Source organism: Xenopus tropicalis, chromosome 8, assembly GCF_000004195.4.
Source record: "Xenopus tropicalis strain Nigerian chromosome 8, UCB_Xtro_10.0, whole genome shotgun sequence".
Classification (NCBI taxonomy): Eukaryota; Metazoa; Chordata; class Amphibia; order Anura; family Pipidae; genus Xenopus; species Xenopus tropicalis.
Genome location: NC_030684.2, coordinates 145,212,722 through 145,230,671, shown reverse-complemented (window position 1 = coordinate 145,230,671; position 17,950 = coordinate 145,212,722). Strand labels below are relative to the sequence as shown.

The window sequence follows — 17,950 nt, the reverse complement described above, 5'->3', positions numbered from 1 at the left end:
CACAGAACCCCTCAGTGACTGCTAATATCCTTATCATTTACAGTAGGGGGTACATTATCCCTTATAATACATGAGTGATACTCAGAGTTCCCTGTATAACTCAGCCTGCAGCCTTGTGCCTTTATATGGGGGGCACAGAACCCCTCAGTGACTGCTAATATCCTTATCATTTACAGTAGGGGGTACATTATCCCTTATAATACATGAGTGATACTCAGAGTTCCCTGTATAACTCAGCCTGCAGCCTTGTGCCTTTATATGGGGGGCACAGAACCCCTCAGTGACCTTAGATTGTAAGCTCACTGGGGCAGGGGCTGATGGGAATGGGATAGGGACCTTAGATTGTAAGCTCACTGGGGCAGGGGCTGATGGGAATGTGATAAGGACCTTAGATTGTAAGCTCACTGGGGCAGGGACTGATGGGAATGGGATAGGGACCTTAGATTGTAAGCTCACTGGGGCAGGGACTGATGGGAATGGGATAGGGACCTTAGATTGTAAGCTCACTGGGGCAGGGACTGATGGGAATGGGATAGGGACCTTAGATTGTAAGCTCACTGGGGCAGGGGCTGATGGGAATGGGATAGGGACCTTAGATTGTAAGCTCACTGGGGCAGGGGCTGATGGGAATGGGATAGGGACCTTAGATTGTAAGCTGATGGGTGTGGAATTGGCACGTTAGACTGTAAGCTCACTGGGGCAGCACTGTGGGAGAGGTCAGTGCTATACAGGTGTGGGAGTGGCTCTGCATTACACACTGCTATGGGCCCAGCACACACACAGTTCAGAGCAACAGGAAGTGTATTTATTATGTAACTAGAATTGAAAACATAGCTCCACCCCCAAACCTCCCCCCCAGTCTCTCAGAGTGCGCGGCAAATGGCAGCTCCAGCGCCCATCATTTCTTCTCCTCCTCCTTCTTGTCTTTCTTGCTGTCCTTGGAGGCCTGCGAGGCCAGGGACCCCATGGCGTTGCGAATGGCTTCATTGTTGGGGTCCACTCCTGGCAGGTTCTCTAGGACACTCTGTAAGAACTCGGGGTCCTGCATCACATCATAATCATCCTCCTCCTGCGGGAAAGGGAATAGGGTGAGGGTAAGAACCTGTAGTGCCCCCTCACAGGGCAGAGAGGAGCTTGGGATCCCCCCTCACAGGGCAGAGAGGAGCTTGGGATCCCCCCCTCACAGGGCAGAGAGGAGCTTGGGGACCCCCCCCCCCCTCACAGGGCAGAGAGGAGCTTGGGATCCCCCCCCCTCACAGGGCAGAGAGGAGCTTGGGATCCCCCCATCACAGGGCAGAGAGGAGCTGGGGATCCCCCCTCACAGGGCAGAGAGGAGCTTGGGATCCCCCCCCCTCACAGGGCAGAGAGGAGCTTGGGATCCCCCCCCCTCACAGGGCAGAGAGGAGCTTGGGATCCCCCCATCACAGGGCAGAGAGGAGCTGGGGATCCCCCCTCACAGGGCAGAGAGGAGCTTGGGATCCCCCCCTCACAGGGCAGAGAGGAGCTGGGGATCCCCCCCCATCACAGGGCAGAGAGGAGCTTGGGATCCCCCCCATCACAGGGCAGAGAGGAGCTGGGGATCCCCCCCCCTCACAGGGCAGAGAGGAGCTGGGGATCCCCCCCTCACAGGGCAGAGAGGTGGGTGTCAGGTTGATGGGGAGTGCGGATAGGCTAGAGATCTCATGCAATAGAAGGGGAAAGGCCAGTTGCGCGATACACAGGGGACAAGGCTGGGGCAATGAAAGGAACAGATACACCCACAGGGGCAAGTACATCCCCCCAGGAGGGAAAGGAACATAAATATAAGAGCACAGAATCACCTTTGTAGGTTCTGATGTGTCCATTACAGCACTGCTGTCCAGCTCACCGGGCTCCACTTGGCCAAACTCTGCAGGGAGAGGGGAAATGAAGTTGAGTACATGGGATTGCCCCCCAATAAAGTCTTTTAACCCTAGTTCTGCAAAGCCCCGCCCCTGTGTGACACTCACCGGCCCCCTGTAGGGACATCTGCATGGCGTATGCAATCTGCTCATCCTCGGTCATGCTGCTAAAGTCTGGCAGGCCACTGCGGGTGCCCTCCTGCTGCCCAATGGTCATCTTCAGCAGCGCTTCATCCGAATCTGCGGGGGGAAACAGTGGCACATTCTGAGGGTGGGATATGGGAGAGGCCATTCTGTGGGTGGGCAGGACACAGGAAATGCCATTCTGTGCTGGGTGGGACACGGAACAGCCCATTCTGCAATGGGTGGAGCAGGGGAGAGGCCATTCTGCGATTGGCGGGGCAGGGGAGAGGCCATTCTGCGATTGGCGGGGCAGGGGAGAGGCCATTCTGCGATTGGCGGGGCAGGGGAGAGGCCATTCTGCGATTGGCGGGGCAGGGGAGAGGCCATTCTGCGATTGGCGGGGCAGGGGAGAGGCCATTCTGCGATTGGCGGGGCAGGGGAGAGGCCATTCTGCGATTGGCGGGGCAGGGGAGAGGCCATTCTGCGATTGGCGGGGCAGGGGAGAGGCCATTCTGCGATTGGCGGGGCAGGGGAGAGGCCATTCTGCGATTGGCGGGGCAGGGGAGAGGCCATTCTGCGATTGGCGGGGCAGGGGAGAGGCCATTCTGCGATTGGCGGGGCAGGGGAGAGGCCATTCTGCGATTGGCGGGGCAGGGGAGAGGCCATTCTGCGATTGGCGGGGCAGGGGAGAGGCCATTCTGCGATTGGCGGGGCAGGGGAGAGGCCATTCTGCGATTGGCGGGGCAGGGGAGAGGCCATTCTGCGATTGGCGGGGCAGGGGAGAGGCCATTCTGCGATTGGCGGGGCAGGGGAGAGGCCATTCTGTGGGTGGGACACAGGAGAGACCATTCTGTGGGTGGGACACAGGAGAGACCATTCTGTGATTGGCGGGGCAGGGGAGAGGCCATTCTGTGGGTGGGACACAGGAGAGGCCATTCTGTGATTGGCGGGGCAGGGGAGAGGCCATTCTGTGGGTGGGACACGGGAGAGGCCATTCTGTGGGTGGGACACAGGAGAGGCCATTCTGCGATTGGCGGGGCAGGGGAGAGGCCATTCTGTGATTGGCGGGGCAGGGGAGAGGCCATTCTGTGATTGGCAGGGCAGGGGAGAGGCCATTCTGTGATCGGTGGGGCAGGGGAGAGGCCATTCTGTGATTGGCGGGGCAGGGGAGAGGCCATTCTGTGATTGGCAGGGCAGGGGAGAGGCCATTCTGTGATCGGTGGGGCAGGGGAGGCCATTCTGTGATTGGCGGGGCAGGGGAGAGGCCATTCTGTGGGTGGGACACGGGAGAGGCCATTCTGTGGGTGGGACACAGGAGAGGCCATTCTGCGATTGGCGGGGCAGGGGAGAGGCCATTCTGTGATTGGCGGGGCAGGGGAGAGGCCATTCTGTGATTGGCAGGGCAGGGGAGAGGCCATTCTGTGATTGGCAGGGCAGGGGAGAGGCCATTCTGTGATCGGTGGGGCAGGGGAGAGGCCATTCTGTGATTGGCGGGGCAGGGGAGAGGCCATTCTGTGATTGGCAGGGCAGGGGAGAGGCCATTCTGTGATCGGTGGGGCAGGGGAGAGGCCATTCTGTGATCGGTGGGGCAGGGGAGAGGCCATTCTGTGATTGGCGGGGCAGGGGAGAGGCCATTCTGTGATCGGTGGGGCAGGGGAGAGGCCATTCTGTGATCGGCGGGGCAGGGGAGAGGCCATTCTGTGATCGGTGGGGCAGGGGAGAGGCCATTGAGCGATTGGCGGGGCAGGGGAGAGGCCATTCTGTGATTGGCGGGGCAGGGGAGAGGCCATTGAGCGATTGGCGGGGCAGGAGAGAGACCATTCTGTGATTGGCGGGGCAGGGGAGAGGCCATTCTGTGGGTGGGAGGAGCAGGGGTGCCATTTGCATGAGATCTCTTGTGCCACAAAGCCAATCGGACTGCAGCCACCAGTCTCTACTCAGTAGAACTTACCATCGCCAGTGGTGGAAGTAATTCCGGCCTCGGCAGCAGAAGCAGCGGCTGCTCTCCTGGCCTCCTCCTCCTGCCGCTGCCTCTGTTCCTCCATAGACACACGCAGAGCCTAAGGAACGAGGATACAAATGAGACACCGGCTCTCTCGGCACAGGCAGGATACGGCACATCCACAACCAGAATTCCACTCACCAGGGCCAGCTCCGGGTCAGCACTGGGATCCACCCCAAACTCAAAGTCACTGGCTCCCAGCCCCAGCATGGCCCCGCCCTCTCCCGCCAGGATAGGGGAGCTGATCAGGGCGTCGGCCAGGCTGGGCCCCGGTGGCACAGTCACTAAGTGGGAGCCGGTGCCGTCCTTCCCATTCAGGGTGTTGATGAAGGCTGTCAGCTTTTCAGTGTTATTCTCCTGGGGGGGACAAACATTCAGACTCTTAGCAACCTTCTCTCTGGGCGGGACTAACAGACACTGCCCCACTCCCCCCCCCCCCCCCAAGCCACTATTAACCCCCCCTCCCAATAATATGAAAGGACTTACCTCTTCTCCAAAATTGATGATGTCCACGCTCACCTTCTCTTTCTTCAAGCGCTTTGCCAGTTTCACCAACTGGGAGGAGAGGGGTTAATTGGTAGGTCACATGCAACATATTCAATGTTTTATTGGTGCAATATATTCTTCCTGTGCGAGGGACAACCCCTTCCTGTGCGAGGGACAACCCCCCGTCCAAATCTGAACTCCAATTTTTATATTCAAATTTACAGCAAATACCAAAATGTCCCCTTCAGCTGCCAAGCGTTTGAAAGACAGGACTTGGGGTCACATAGAAGCCTATGAGGTACCCCCTGGTTGCCCCCCCCCCCCCCCCCACACAGCGTGTGGGAAAGGAGGCAGCAGGAAGTGGAAGAATGTGGGCGGGGCTATATATAAGCTTATATATAGGGGAGTGGAATAATGTAGCGATACTCACATCCTTCTCATTGTCCTCCACTGGACTCCCCACAAAGGCGATTATCCTCATCTTGTGGTTCTTGCCCTGGCGGTGCTTCAGTGCCAACTGCAGACAAACCCGCCATTATAGGACTGAGCCATGAAAATCAATAACCATTCAGGTACTGCTAGACTACAGCTCCCATAATTCTTAGCTAAGCGCTGCTCTTGTACAAAAACAACCCAATGGCCTTTAGCTGGCGATTAAGCGCTGCCCATGGCCCCTCCCACCCTACTTACATGTGCAATACGGATTCCAGTACAGAAACTGATCCTCCCGATAGGCTGCACGGCGTGTAGCTTGGAAAGGATTCGCCCGGTGTCCGGAGTGAGAGTGGTGAGTACCTCACAGTTACTGTGGGAGAGAGGGAGCACAGTGTCTAACATGGGGTCTCTCCCTGGTACTTACAGAGCCCCCCCCCCACACCCCTACATACAGGCATAGATACTATACAGTTCCTTGCATAGGGACATAGGGAGCACTCTGATTGGCTACTGAAACTCTACTAAAGGTCCCTGTGTGGGTCACGGAGAAATCCTGCTTTACAGCTTCCACCCCAGTGGTGACAGTTGGTAGGTTGGAAGGTAAATGGTTCCCTTGTAATAATGTAGTCATGGAACAGGAACTGGCCTGGGGACATTATATTTGGCGCACTTGTGTTGTCTATTCCCCAGTGTATAGGCGCTGCCTCGGAGCTTCAAGCCTCCTTGTAACCCCAATTACATCAGAACAAGCCCTAAACCCAAAGCTCTGAGACAGCGAATGAGTGTTCGGCCCAAACCCCAGCCCAAGTGACCTCCCAACTGGACATTCTCCTAAAGGGTAAGTGGCCCTCAGTTTGTACCCCCAGGCTTGGCAAGCAGTGTTCTAAAGGCTCTAAATAAGCCATAGGAGTGAGCCCCACACACAGCCCCCTGCACTTACTTGGCTAATGTGATGAGCCCCACATTATTCTCGGGGTTACTGCGAGTCTTGGAGTGACACACAATGTTCACTGCGTCCTGTTGGGCCTGTAGCCGGGTCGGCAAGAAGTCCCCATTTCTCATATATTCACTGTTGTCCACACTGTAAACAAACACAATGCTTTGTATAAAAACAGAGGCTCAGCACTGGCCAATCGAGTCAGCAGATTAAGAATCCACTTCCCAGTGTAAAGAGCCCAATGACCATCAGACCCCTCCAATCGCTCACCCTATGGGTCAGAAATCAGACCCCTCCAATCGCTCACCCTATGGGGCAGAAATCAGACCCCTCCAATCGCTCACCCTATGGGTCAGAAATCAGACCCCTCCAATCGCTCACCCTATGGGTCAGAAATCAGACCCCTCCAATCGCTCACCCTATGGGTCAGAAATCAGACCCCTCCAATCGCTCACCCTATGGGGCAGAAATCAGACCCCTCCAATCGCTCACCCTATGGGGCAGAAATCAGACCCCTCCAATCGCTCACCCTATGGGGCAGAAATCAGACCCCTCCAATCGCTCACCCTATGGGGCAGAAATCAGACCCCTCCAATCGCTCACCCTATGGGGCAGAAATCAGACCCCTCCAATCGCTCACCCTATGGGTCAGAAATCAGACCCCTCCAATCGCTCACCCTATGGGTCAGATATCAGACCCCTCCAATCGCTCACCCAATGGGTCAGAAATCAGACCCCTCCAATCGCTCACCCAATGGGTCAGAAATCAGACCCCTCCAATCGCTCACCCTATGGGTCAGAAATCAGACCCCTCCAATCGCTCACCCTATGGGTCAGAAATCAGACCCCTCCAATCGCTCACCCTATGGGTCAGAAATCAGACCCCTCCAATCGCTCACCCTATGGGTCAGAAATCAGACCCCTCCAATCGCTCACCCTATGGGTCAGATATCAGACCCCTCCAATCGCTCACCCAATGGGTCAGAAATCAGACCCCTCCAATCGCTCACCCAATGGGTCAGAAATCAGACCCCTCCAATCGCTCACCCTATGGGGCAGAAATCAGACCCCTCCAATCGCTCACCCTATGGGTCAGAAATCAGACCCCGTATACCCCCCCCCCCCAGCTATCCATTCTCTCCCCACGAATCCTGCCCTTGCCCTACTCGCCCGATCCCATCCCCAAGTCTCCCACACACCCGGCTCCCCACTCTCCCCACCCCGGCTCCCCACTCTCCCCACCCCGGCTCCCCACTCTCCCCACCCCGGCTCCCCACTCTCCCCACCCCGGCTCCCCACTCTCCCCACCCCGGCTCCCCACTCTCCCCACCCCGGCTCCCCACTCTCCGTACCCCGGCTCCCCACTCTCCCCACCCCGGCTCCCCACTCTCCGTACCCCGGCTCCCCACTCTCCGTACCCCGGCTCCCCACTCTCCGTACCCCGGCTCCCCACTCTCCCCACCCCGGCTCCCCACTCTCCCCACCCCGGCTCCCCACTCTCCCTACCCCGGCTCCCCACTCTCCCCACCCCGGCTCCCCACTCTCCCCCACCCCGGCTCCCCACTCTCCCTACCCCGGCTCCCCACTCTCCCTACCCCGGCTCCCCACTCTCCCTACCCCGGCTCCCCACTCTCCCTACCCCGGCTCCCCACTCTCCGTACCCCGGCTCCCCACTCTCCCTACCCCGGCTCCCCACTCTCCCTACCCCGGCTCCCCAGTCTCCCGACCCCGGCTCCCCACTCTCCCTACCCCGGCTCCCCACTCTCCCTACCCCGGCTCCCCACTCTCCCTACCCCGGCTCCCCAGTCTCCCCACCCCGGCTCCCCAGTCTCCCTACCCCGGCTCCCCAGTCTCCCTACCCCGGCTCCCCACTCTCCGTACCCCGGCTCCCCACTCTCCCGACCCCGGCTCCCCACTCTCCGTACCCCGGCTCCCCACTCTCCCTACCCCGGCTCCCCACTCTCCGTACCCCGGCTCCCCACTCTCCCTACCCCGGCTCCCCACTCTCCGTACCCCGGCTCCCCACTCTCCCTACCCCGGCTCCCCACTCTCCCTACCCCGGCTCCCCACTCTCCCTACCCCGGCTCCCCACTCTCCGTACCCCGGCTCCCCAGTCTCCGTACCCCGGCTCCCCAGTCTCGGTACCCGGCATGACTCAGCCGTTCCCAGGGTAGCCATGGCAGCGCTCTGTAAGACGGACCAGCCGTCACTATCCGGCCCGCACACCCTACTGCCCCCTATATGGGCCCCTCACGCTGCCCGCGGCCCCGGGACTCACCAGACCATAGTACTTTCCAGCACCATTTTTGCTGTATTGTCACTATGGCTTCTGCACCGGAATATCCGGCTCCGCCATTAGCTGTAACCGCCCAGCCAATCCCCGTGGGCCGTCGCCGCTTCCGGCCAACGCGCAATGTCCGTTGGGAAATGTAGTTTTCGCTATTCTTGCCATGAAGCGTATCTGCCAATGACAGCGCTGCTTTCCTACGGGTTCTGCCCCTCAGATACCTCTGTAGGCTCCGATGGGGAAGCGCAGCAGGAACCCATCTGGCTTACCGGGACCAATCCGGGCAACATGGGCGAAATCCAGTTTATGCAATGCAATATAGAACATCCCATACACGGCCGATTCCCATTCCGCTAGGGAATGCACAACCACGCCCACTTACCTGTGTCCAATCGGTGTGTGTCTCTTTCCCGCTCCTGCCTTGTTACCTCACGGTGTTTGGTGCATAGAGCCAAAGTGCCTCAGCTAGGGCTTATATATACACACACACACACACACACACAGCTAGGGCTTATATATACACACACACACACACACACACACACACACACACACACACACACACACAGCTAGGGCTTATATATACACACACACACACACACACACACACACACAGCTAGGGCTTATATATACACACACACACACACACACACACACAGGTAGGGCTTATATATACACACACACACACACAGGTAGGGCTTATATATACACACACACACACACACACACACACACAGCTAGGGCTTATATATACACACACACACACAACACACACACACAGCTAGGGCTTATATATACACACACACACACACACACACAGGTAGGGCTTATTATACACACACACACACACACACACACACAGGTAGGGCTTATATATACACACCACACACACACAGCTAGGGCTTATATATACACACACACACACACACACACACAGCTAGGGCTTATATATACACACACACACACACACACACACACAGGTAGGGCTTATATATACACACACACACACACACACACACAGCTAGGGCTTATATATACATATATACACACACACACACACACAGGTAGGGCTTATATATACACACACACACACACACAGCTAGGGCTTATATATACATATATACACACACACACACACACACACACAGGTAGGGCTTATATATACACACACACACACAGCTAGGGCTTATATATACATATATACACACACACACACAGGTAGGGCTTATATACACACACACACACAGGTAGGGCTTATATATACACACACACACACACACACACACACAGGTAGGGCTTATATATACATATATACACACAACACACACACACACACACAGGTAGGGCTTATATATACATATATACACACAACACACACAGGTAGGGCTTATATATACATATATACACACACACACAGGTAGGGCTTATATATACATATATACACACACACACACACAGGTAGGGCTTATATATACACACACACACACAGGTAGGGCTTATATATACATATATACACACACACACACACAGGTAGGGCTTATATATACACACACACACAGGTAGGGCTTATATATACATATATACACACACACACACAGGTAGGGCTTATATATACACACACACACAGGTAGGGCTTATATATACATATATACACACACAGGTAGGGCTTATATATACACACACACACACACACACACACACAGCTAGGGCTTATATATACATATATACACACACACACACACACAGGTAGGGCTTATATATACATATATACACACACACACACACACAGGTAGGGCTTATATATACATATACACACACAGGTAGGGCTTATATATACATATACACACACACACACACACACAGCTAGGGCTTATATATACATATATACACACACACACACACACAGGTACGGGCTTATATATACATATATACACACACACACACACACACAGCTAGGGCTTATATATACATATATACACACACACACACACACACAGGTAGGGCTTATATATACATATATACACACACACACACAGGTAGGGCTTATATATACACACACACACACACACAGGTAGGGCTTATATATACATATATACACACACACACACAGGTAGGGCTTATATACACACACACACACAGGTAGGGCTTATATATACACACACACACACACACACAGGTAGGGCTTATATATACATATATACACACACACACACACACACACACACACAGGTAGGGCTATATATACATATATACACACACACACACACACACACACAGGTAGGGCTTATATATACATATATACACACACACACACACAGGTAGGGCTTATATATACATATATACACACACACACAGGTAGGGCTTATATATACATATATACACACACACACACCACAGGTAGGGCTTATATATACACACACACACACAGGTAGGGCTTATATATACATATATACACACACACACACAGGTAGGGCTTAATATACACACACACACAGGTAGGGCTTATATATACATATATACACACACACACACACACAGGTAGGCTTATATATACACACACACACAGGTAGGGCTTATATATACATATATACACACACAGGTAGGGCTTATATATACACACACACACACACACACACACACACAGCTAGGGCTTATATATACATATATACACACACACACAGGTAGGGCTCTATATATACATATATACACACACACACACACACACACACAGGTAGGGCTTATATATACATATACGCACACACACACACACACAGGTAGGGCTTATATATACATATACACACACACACACACACACACAGCTAGGGCTTATATATACATATATACACACACACACACACAGGTAGGGCTTATATATACACACACACACACACACACAGCTAGGGCTTATATATACATATATACACACACACACACACACACAGGTAGGGCTTATATATACATATATACACACACACACACAGGTAGGGCTTATATATACACACACACACACACACACACACAGGTAGGGCTTATATATACATATATACACACACACACACACACAGCTAGGGCTTATATATACATATATACACACACACACACAGGTAGGGCTTATATATACATATATACACACACACACACACACACAGGTAGGGCTTATATATACATATATACACACACACACACACAGCTAGGGCTTATATATACATATATACACACACACACACACACACAGGTAGGGCTTATATATACATATATACACACACACACACACACAGGTAGGGCTTATATATACATATATACACACACACACACACACAGGTAGGGCTTATATATATACACACACACACACACAGGTAGGGCTTATATACACACACACACACATGTAAGGCTTATATATACACACACACACACAGGTAGGGCTTATTCACACACACACACAGGTAGGGCTTATTCACACACACACACAGGTAGGGCTTATTCACACACACACACAGGTAGGGCTTATTCACACACACACACAGCTATGGCTTATTCACACACACAGGTAGGGCTTATTCACACACACACACACACACAGTTAGGGCTTATTCACACACACACAGGTAGGGCTTATTCACACACACATGTAGCGCTTATATATACACACACACACACACACAGCTAGGGCTTATATATACACACACACACACAGGTAGGGCTTATTCACACACACACACAGGTAGGGCTTATTCACACACACACACAGCTATGGCTTATATATACACACACACACACAGGTAGGGCTTATTCACACACACACACACACAGGTAGGGCTTATTCACACACACACACACACAGGTAGGGCTTATTCACACACACACAGGTAGGGCTTATTCACACACACAGGTAGGGCTTATTCACACACACAGGTAGGGCTTATTCACACACACAGGTAGGGCTTATTCACACACACACACACAGGTAGGGCTTATTCACACACACACACACAGGTAGGGCTTATTCACACACACACACAGGTAGGGCTTATTCACACACACACAGGTAGGGCTTATTCACACACACAGGTAGGGCTTATTCACACACACAGGTAGGGCTTATTCACACACACACACACACACACACAGGGCTTATTCACACACAGGTAGGGCTTATTCACACACACACACACAGGTAGGGCTTATTCACACACACACACAGGTAGGGCTTATTCACACACACACAGGGCTTATTCACACACACACACACAGGGCTTATTCACACACAGGTAGGGCTTATTCACACACACACACAGGTAGGGCTTATTCACACACACACACACAGGGCTTATTCACACACAGGTAGGGCTTATTCACACACACACAGGTAGGGCTTATTCACACACACAGGTAGGGCTTATTCACACACACACACACAGGTAGGGCTTATTCACACACAGGTAGGGCTTATTCACACACACAGGTAGGGCTTATTCACACACACACACAGGTAGGGCTTATTCACACACACACACACAGGTAGGGCTTATTCACACACACAGGTAGGGCTTATTCACACACACACAGGTAGGGCTTATTCACACACACACACAGGTAGGGCTTATTCACACACACACACAGGTAGGGCTTATTCACACACACACACACAGGTAGGGCTTATTCACACACACACAGGTAGGGCTTATTCACACACACACAGGTAGGGCTTATTCACACACACACACAGGGCTTATTCACACACAGGTAGGGCTTATTCACACACACACACACAGGTAGGGCTTATTCACACACACACACAGGTAGGGCGTATTCACACACAGTAGGGCTTATTCACACACACACAGGTAGGGCTTATTGACACACACACACACAGGGCTTATTCACACACAGGTAGGGCTTATTCACACACACACACACACAGGTAGGGCTTATTCACACACACACACACACAGGTAGGGCTTATTCACACACACAGGGCTTATTCACACACAGGTAGGGCTTATTCACACACACACACACACACAGGTAGGGCTTATTCACACACATACACACAGGGCTTATTCACACACAGGTAGGGCTTATTCACACACAGGTAGGGCTTATTCACACACACAGGTAGGGCTTATTCACACACACAGGTAGGGCTTATTCACACACACACAGGTAGGGCTTATTCACACACTCACACACACAGGTAGGGCTTATTCACACACACCACACAGTAGGGCTTATTCACACACACACACACCAGGGGGCTTAATTCACCACACACAGTAGGGCTTATTCACACACACACAGGTAGGGCTTATTCACACACACACAGGTAGGGCTTATTCACACACACAGGTAGGGCTTATTCACACACACACAGGTAGGGCTTATTCACACACACAGGTAGGGCTTATTCACACACACAGGTAGGGCTTATTCACACACACACACACACACACAGGTAGGGCTTATTCACACACACACAGGTAGGGCTTATTCACACACACAGGTAGGGCTTATTCACACACACACAGGTAGGGCTTATTCACACACACACAGGTAGGGCTTATTCACACACACAGGTAGGGCTTATTCACACACACACACAGGTAGGGCTTATTCACACACACACACAGACAGGTAGGGCTTATTCACACACACACACAGGTAGGGCTTATTCACACACACACACACAGGTAGGGCTTATTCACACACACACACACAGGTAGGGCTGTGGAATGCCCTTCCTAGTGATGTGGTAATGGCAGACTCTGTTAATGCCTATAAGAGGGGCCTGGATGAGTTTTTGAACAAGCAGAATATCCAAGGCTATTGTGATACTAATATCTACAGTTAGTACTAGTGGTTGTATATATATAGTTTATGTATGTGAGTGTATAGATTGGTTAGTATAGGTTGTGTGCTGGGTTTACTCGGATGGGTTGAACTTGATGGACAATGGTCTTTTTTCAACCCTATGTAACTATGTAACACACAGGTAGGGCTTATTCACACACACACACAGGGCTTATTCACACACAGGTAGGGCTTATTCACACACACACACACACACACAGGTAGGGCTTATTCACACACACACACACACACACAGGGCTTATTCACACACAGGTAGGGCTTATTCACACACAGGTAGGGCTTATTCACACACACAGGTAGGGCTTATTCACACACACAGGTAGGGCTTATTCACACACACACACACAGGTAGGGCTTATTCACACACTCACACACACAGGTAGGGCTTATTCACACACACACACACACACAGGTAGGGCTTATTCACACACACACACACACAGGGCTTATTCACACACAGGTAGGGCTTATTCACACACAAACACACAGGTAGGGCTTATTCACACACACAGGTAGGGCTTATTCACACACAGACACACAGGTAGGGCTTATTCACACACACAGGTAGGGCTTATTCACACACACACAGGTAGGGCTTATTCACACACACAGGTAGGGCTTATTCACACACACAGGTAGGGCTTATTCACACACACACACAGGTAGGGCTTATTCACACACACACACACAGGGCTTATTCACACACAGGTAGGGCTTATTCACACACACACACACACACAGGGCTTATTCACACACAGGTAGGGCTTATTCACACACACACAGGTAGGGCTTATTCACACACACACAGGTAGGGCTTATTCACACACACAGGTAGGGCTTAGTCACACACACAGGTAGGGCTTATTCCCACACACACAGGTAGGGCTTATTCCCACACACAGGTAGGGCTTATTCACACACAGGTAGGGCTTATTCACACACACAGGTAGGGCTTATTCACACACACAGGTAGGGACACACAGGTAGGGCTTATTCACACACACACAGGTAGGGCTTATTCACACACACAGGTAGGGCTTATTCACACACACAGGTAGGGCTTATTCACACACACAGGTAGGGCTTATTCACACACACACAGGTAGGGCTTATTCACACACACACAGGTAGGGCTTATTCACACACACACAGGTAGGGCTTATTCACACACACACAGGTAGGGCTTATTCACACACACAGGTAGGGCTTAGTCACACACACAGGTAGGGCTTATTCCCACACACACAGGTAGGGCTTATTCCCACACACACAGGTAGGGCTTATTCACACACACAGGTAGGGCTTATTCACACACACAGGTAGGGCTTATTCACACACACAGGTAGGGCTTATTCACACACACACACACACACAGGTAGGGCTTATTCACACACACAGGTAGGGCTTATTCACACACACACACAGGGCTTATTTACACACACACACACACAGGGCTTATTCACACACAGGTAGGGCTTATTCACACACACAGGTAGGGCTTATTCACACACACAGGTAGGGCTTATACACACACACACAGGTAGGGCTTATTCACACACACACAGGTAGGGCTTATTCCCACACACACACAGGTAGGGCTTATTCACACACACACAGGTAGGGCTTATACACACACACAGGTAGGGCTTATTCCCACACACACACAGGTAGGGCTTATTCACACACACACAGGTAGGGCTTATTCCCACACACACACAGGTAGGGCTTATTCACACACACACAGGTAGGGCTTATTCCCACACACAGGTAGGGCTTATTCCCACACACACACAGGTAGGGCTTATTCCCACACACACACAGGTAGGGCTTATTCCCACACACACACACAGGTAGGGCTTATTCACACACACACATACAGGTAGGGCTTATTCACACACACAGGTAGGGCTTATTCACACACACAGGTAGGGATTATTCACACACAGGTAGGGCTTATTCACACACACAGACAGGTAGGGCTTATTCACACACACACAGGTAGGGCTTATTCACACACAGGTAGGGCTTATTCACACACAGGTGGGGTTTATTCACACACAGGTAGGGCTTATTCACACACACAGACAGGTAGGGCTTATATACACACAGGTAGGGCTTATTCACACACAGGTAGGGCTTATTCACACACACAGGTAGGGCTTATTCACACACAGGTAGGGCTTATTCACACACACAGGTAGGGCTTATTCACACACACACACAGGTAGGGCTTATTCACACACAGGTAGGGCTTATTCACACACAGGTAGGGCTTATTCACACACAGGTAGGGCTTATATACACACACACACAGGTAGGGCTTATTCCCACACAGAGGTTCCTTATTTATATACAAGCTTTGCTTTTGCCCTGGGTTCCGCCCCTGGGGGGTAGAGTTGCCAGTTTTTTACCTCAGTTACCCTCTTGTGCCCCCCCCTTCCTGCTTTATTATGCCTCATGTGGAGGCTACAGGGGCCTTTTGCAAGAGAATCTCAACCCCAGCAGAACATGAAAGTCATTTTTCTCACTTCAGCAATGTCTCTTTATGTTTTGGTGGTTTCCAAGCACTGAGCAGTTTTAGGCTGCTTACTATCCTATGCAGGCAGCCCAGAATCCAGTTAGAACCTGGGAGTACCCCGATTGATGCTGGACCCCCAGCCTTCCCTTTAGTCAGTATTATCAGTGGGAGAAATATAAATGGCATCTCCCCAGGGGAACGCGACCTGCCCGAATGTGTGATGCCTGCTGCAAACCCTGAGCCCTTACAGAATGGCTTTGCCGAATGAACCCGACTGTGAGCCTGGCCTGATCCCCAACACCAGCGCCCAACCTCACTGTGCCTGAAGGGAAACACTCCCAGCACCCCCACTGGGCGAGCACTTCCTGTCGGGCCCTCTGTATGTAGGTAGGTCTGCACTGTGTGTTCATAGTTCTGCTAATAATGTCATGTTTGGGACTGGCGAGACCTGTATGGGATAGATTCTCCCCCCGGGAACCCCTGCACCACTGCCCTACAGATATTATATGTATATACTGGTACCTATGGGTGTTTGGCTCAGGCTCTGTATCCTGGCAGGCTGTGTGTCCTGATACATAGATTTATAGTGAGACTGTACAATATACAATAAATGGTACTGTATTGCACTATAGGTATAGTCAGGCCCAGACTGGCAGTCTGTGGGTACTGGGAATGCCAAGGGGGCTGTAAGGTGCCACAGACAGTCACTATTTATTGGGCTGGGGGGGGGCTGTTTGTGCCTCTGGGTACTGGGAATGCCAGGGGGGCTGTAAGGTGCCACAGACAGTCACTATTTATTGGGCTGGGGGGCTGTTTGTGCCTCTGGGTACTGGGAATGCCGGGGGGGCTGTAAGGTGCCACAGTCACTATTTATTGGGCTGGGGGGGCTGTTTGTGCCTCTGGGTACTGGGAATGCCAGGGGGGCTGTAAGGTGCCACAGACAGTCACTATTTATTGGGCTGGGGGGGGGCTGTAAGGTGCCACAGTCACTATTTATTGGGCTGGGGGGGGGCTGTTTGTGCCTCTGGGTACTGGGAATGCCAGGGGGGCTGTAAGGTGCCACAGACAGTCACTATTTATTGGGCTGGGGGGGCTGAATAAATAGATGAAATTCAAAAACACTTGAGGGGCTGATCACAATCTTCTGCGTATTTATGGTAAATCTTACCCGTAATGAGGACAGGTGCGGGTGCTCATGCCCCAGACCTTTCAGCTTAGGGAGCCATCATGGGAAAATCAGAGAATTGCAGGCAGGCACTCCGGATGCTCAATAATTTGTAGAAAAGAGCAGTCAAAAATCTAGTAAAAAGTACAAAAGTTTATTTAATCCATATGTAAAAAACAGGGAAAGCCTTACGCGTTTCGTACCAAAAGGGTACTTAATCACAGGCTATGATTAATTACCCTGTTTTTT

General features: G+C 51.9%; 1 protein-coding gene across 2 annotated transcripts; it reads right to left on the bottom strand.

Moving 5' to 3' along the window:
- Positions 1-783: 783 nt before the first annotated feature.
- On the bottom strand, positions 784-8,630 carry psmd4 (proteasome 26S subunit, non-ATPase 4). Of its 2 annotated transcripts, none has more exons than XM_031890309.1 (10): positions 8,533-8,630; positions 5,867-6,007; positions 5,182-5,296; positions 4,922-5,008; positions 4,492-4,560; positions 4,147-4,362; positions 3,955-4,063; positions 1,989-2,120; positions 1,821-1,888; positions 784-1,069 (listed from the first exon to the last, which is right to left on the bottom strand). In XM_031890309.1, the coding sequence occupies exons 2-10, from the start codon at positions 5,986-5,988 to the stop codon at positions 899-901; spliced, it is 1,089 nt and encodes a 362-aa protein (XP_031746169.1). In that variant the 5' UTR covers positions 5,989-6,007; positions 8,533-8,630; the 3' UTR covers positions 784-898. The 2 variants fall into 2 exon arrangements, with proteins under 2 accessions (XP_031746169.1, NP_998875.1); NM_213710.1 differs by lacking the exon at positions 8,533-8,630 and adding an exon at positions 8,142-8,497.
- Positions 8,631-17,950: the final 9,320 nt, after the last annotated feature.

Excerpts from the sequence above, each read along its gene's own strand:
- psmd4 (NM_213710.1), bottom strand. The coding sequence starts at position 8,167 with ATGGTGCTGGAAAGTACTATGGTCTG. Across the intron at positions 4,064-4,146 it reads CTGACCCGGAGCTGGCCCTG|GCTCTGCGTGTGTCTATGGA; the intron begins GTGAGTGGAATT and ends CTCGTTCCTTAG. Across the intron at positions 2,121-3,954 it reads TACTTCCACCACTGGCGATG|ATTCGGATGAAGCGCTGCTG; the intron begins GTAAGTTCTACT and ends TTCCCCCCGCAG.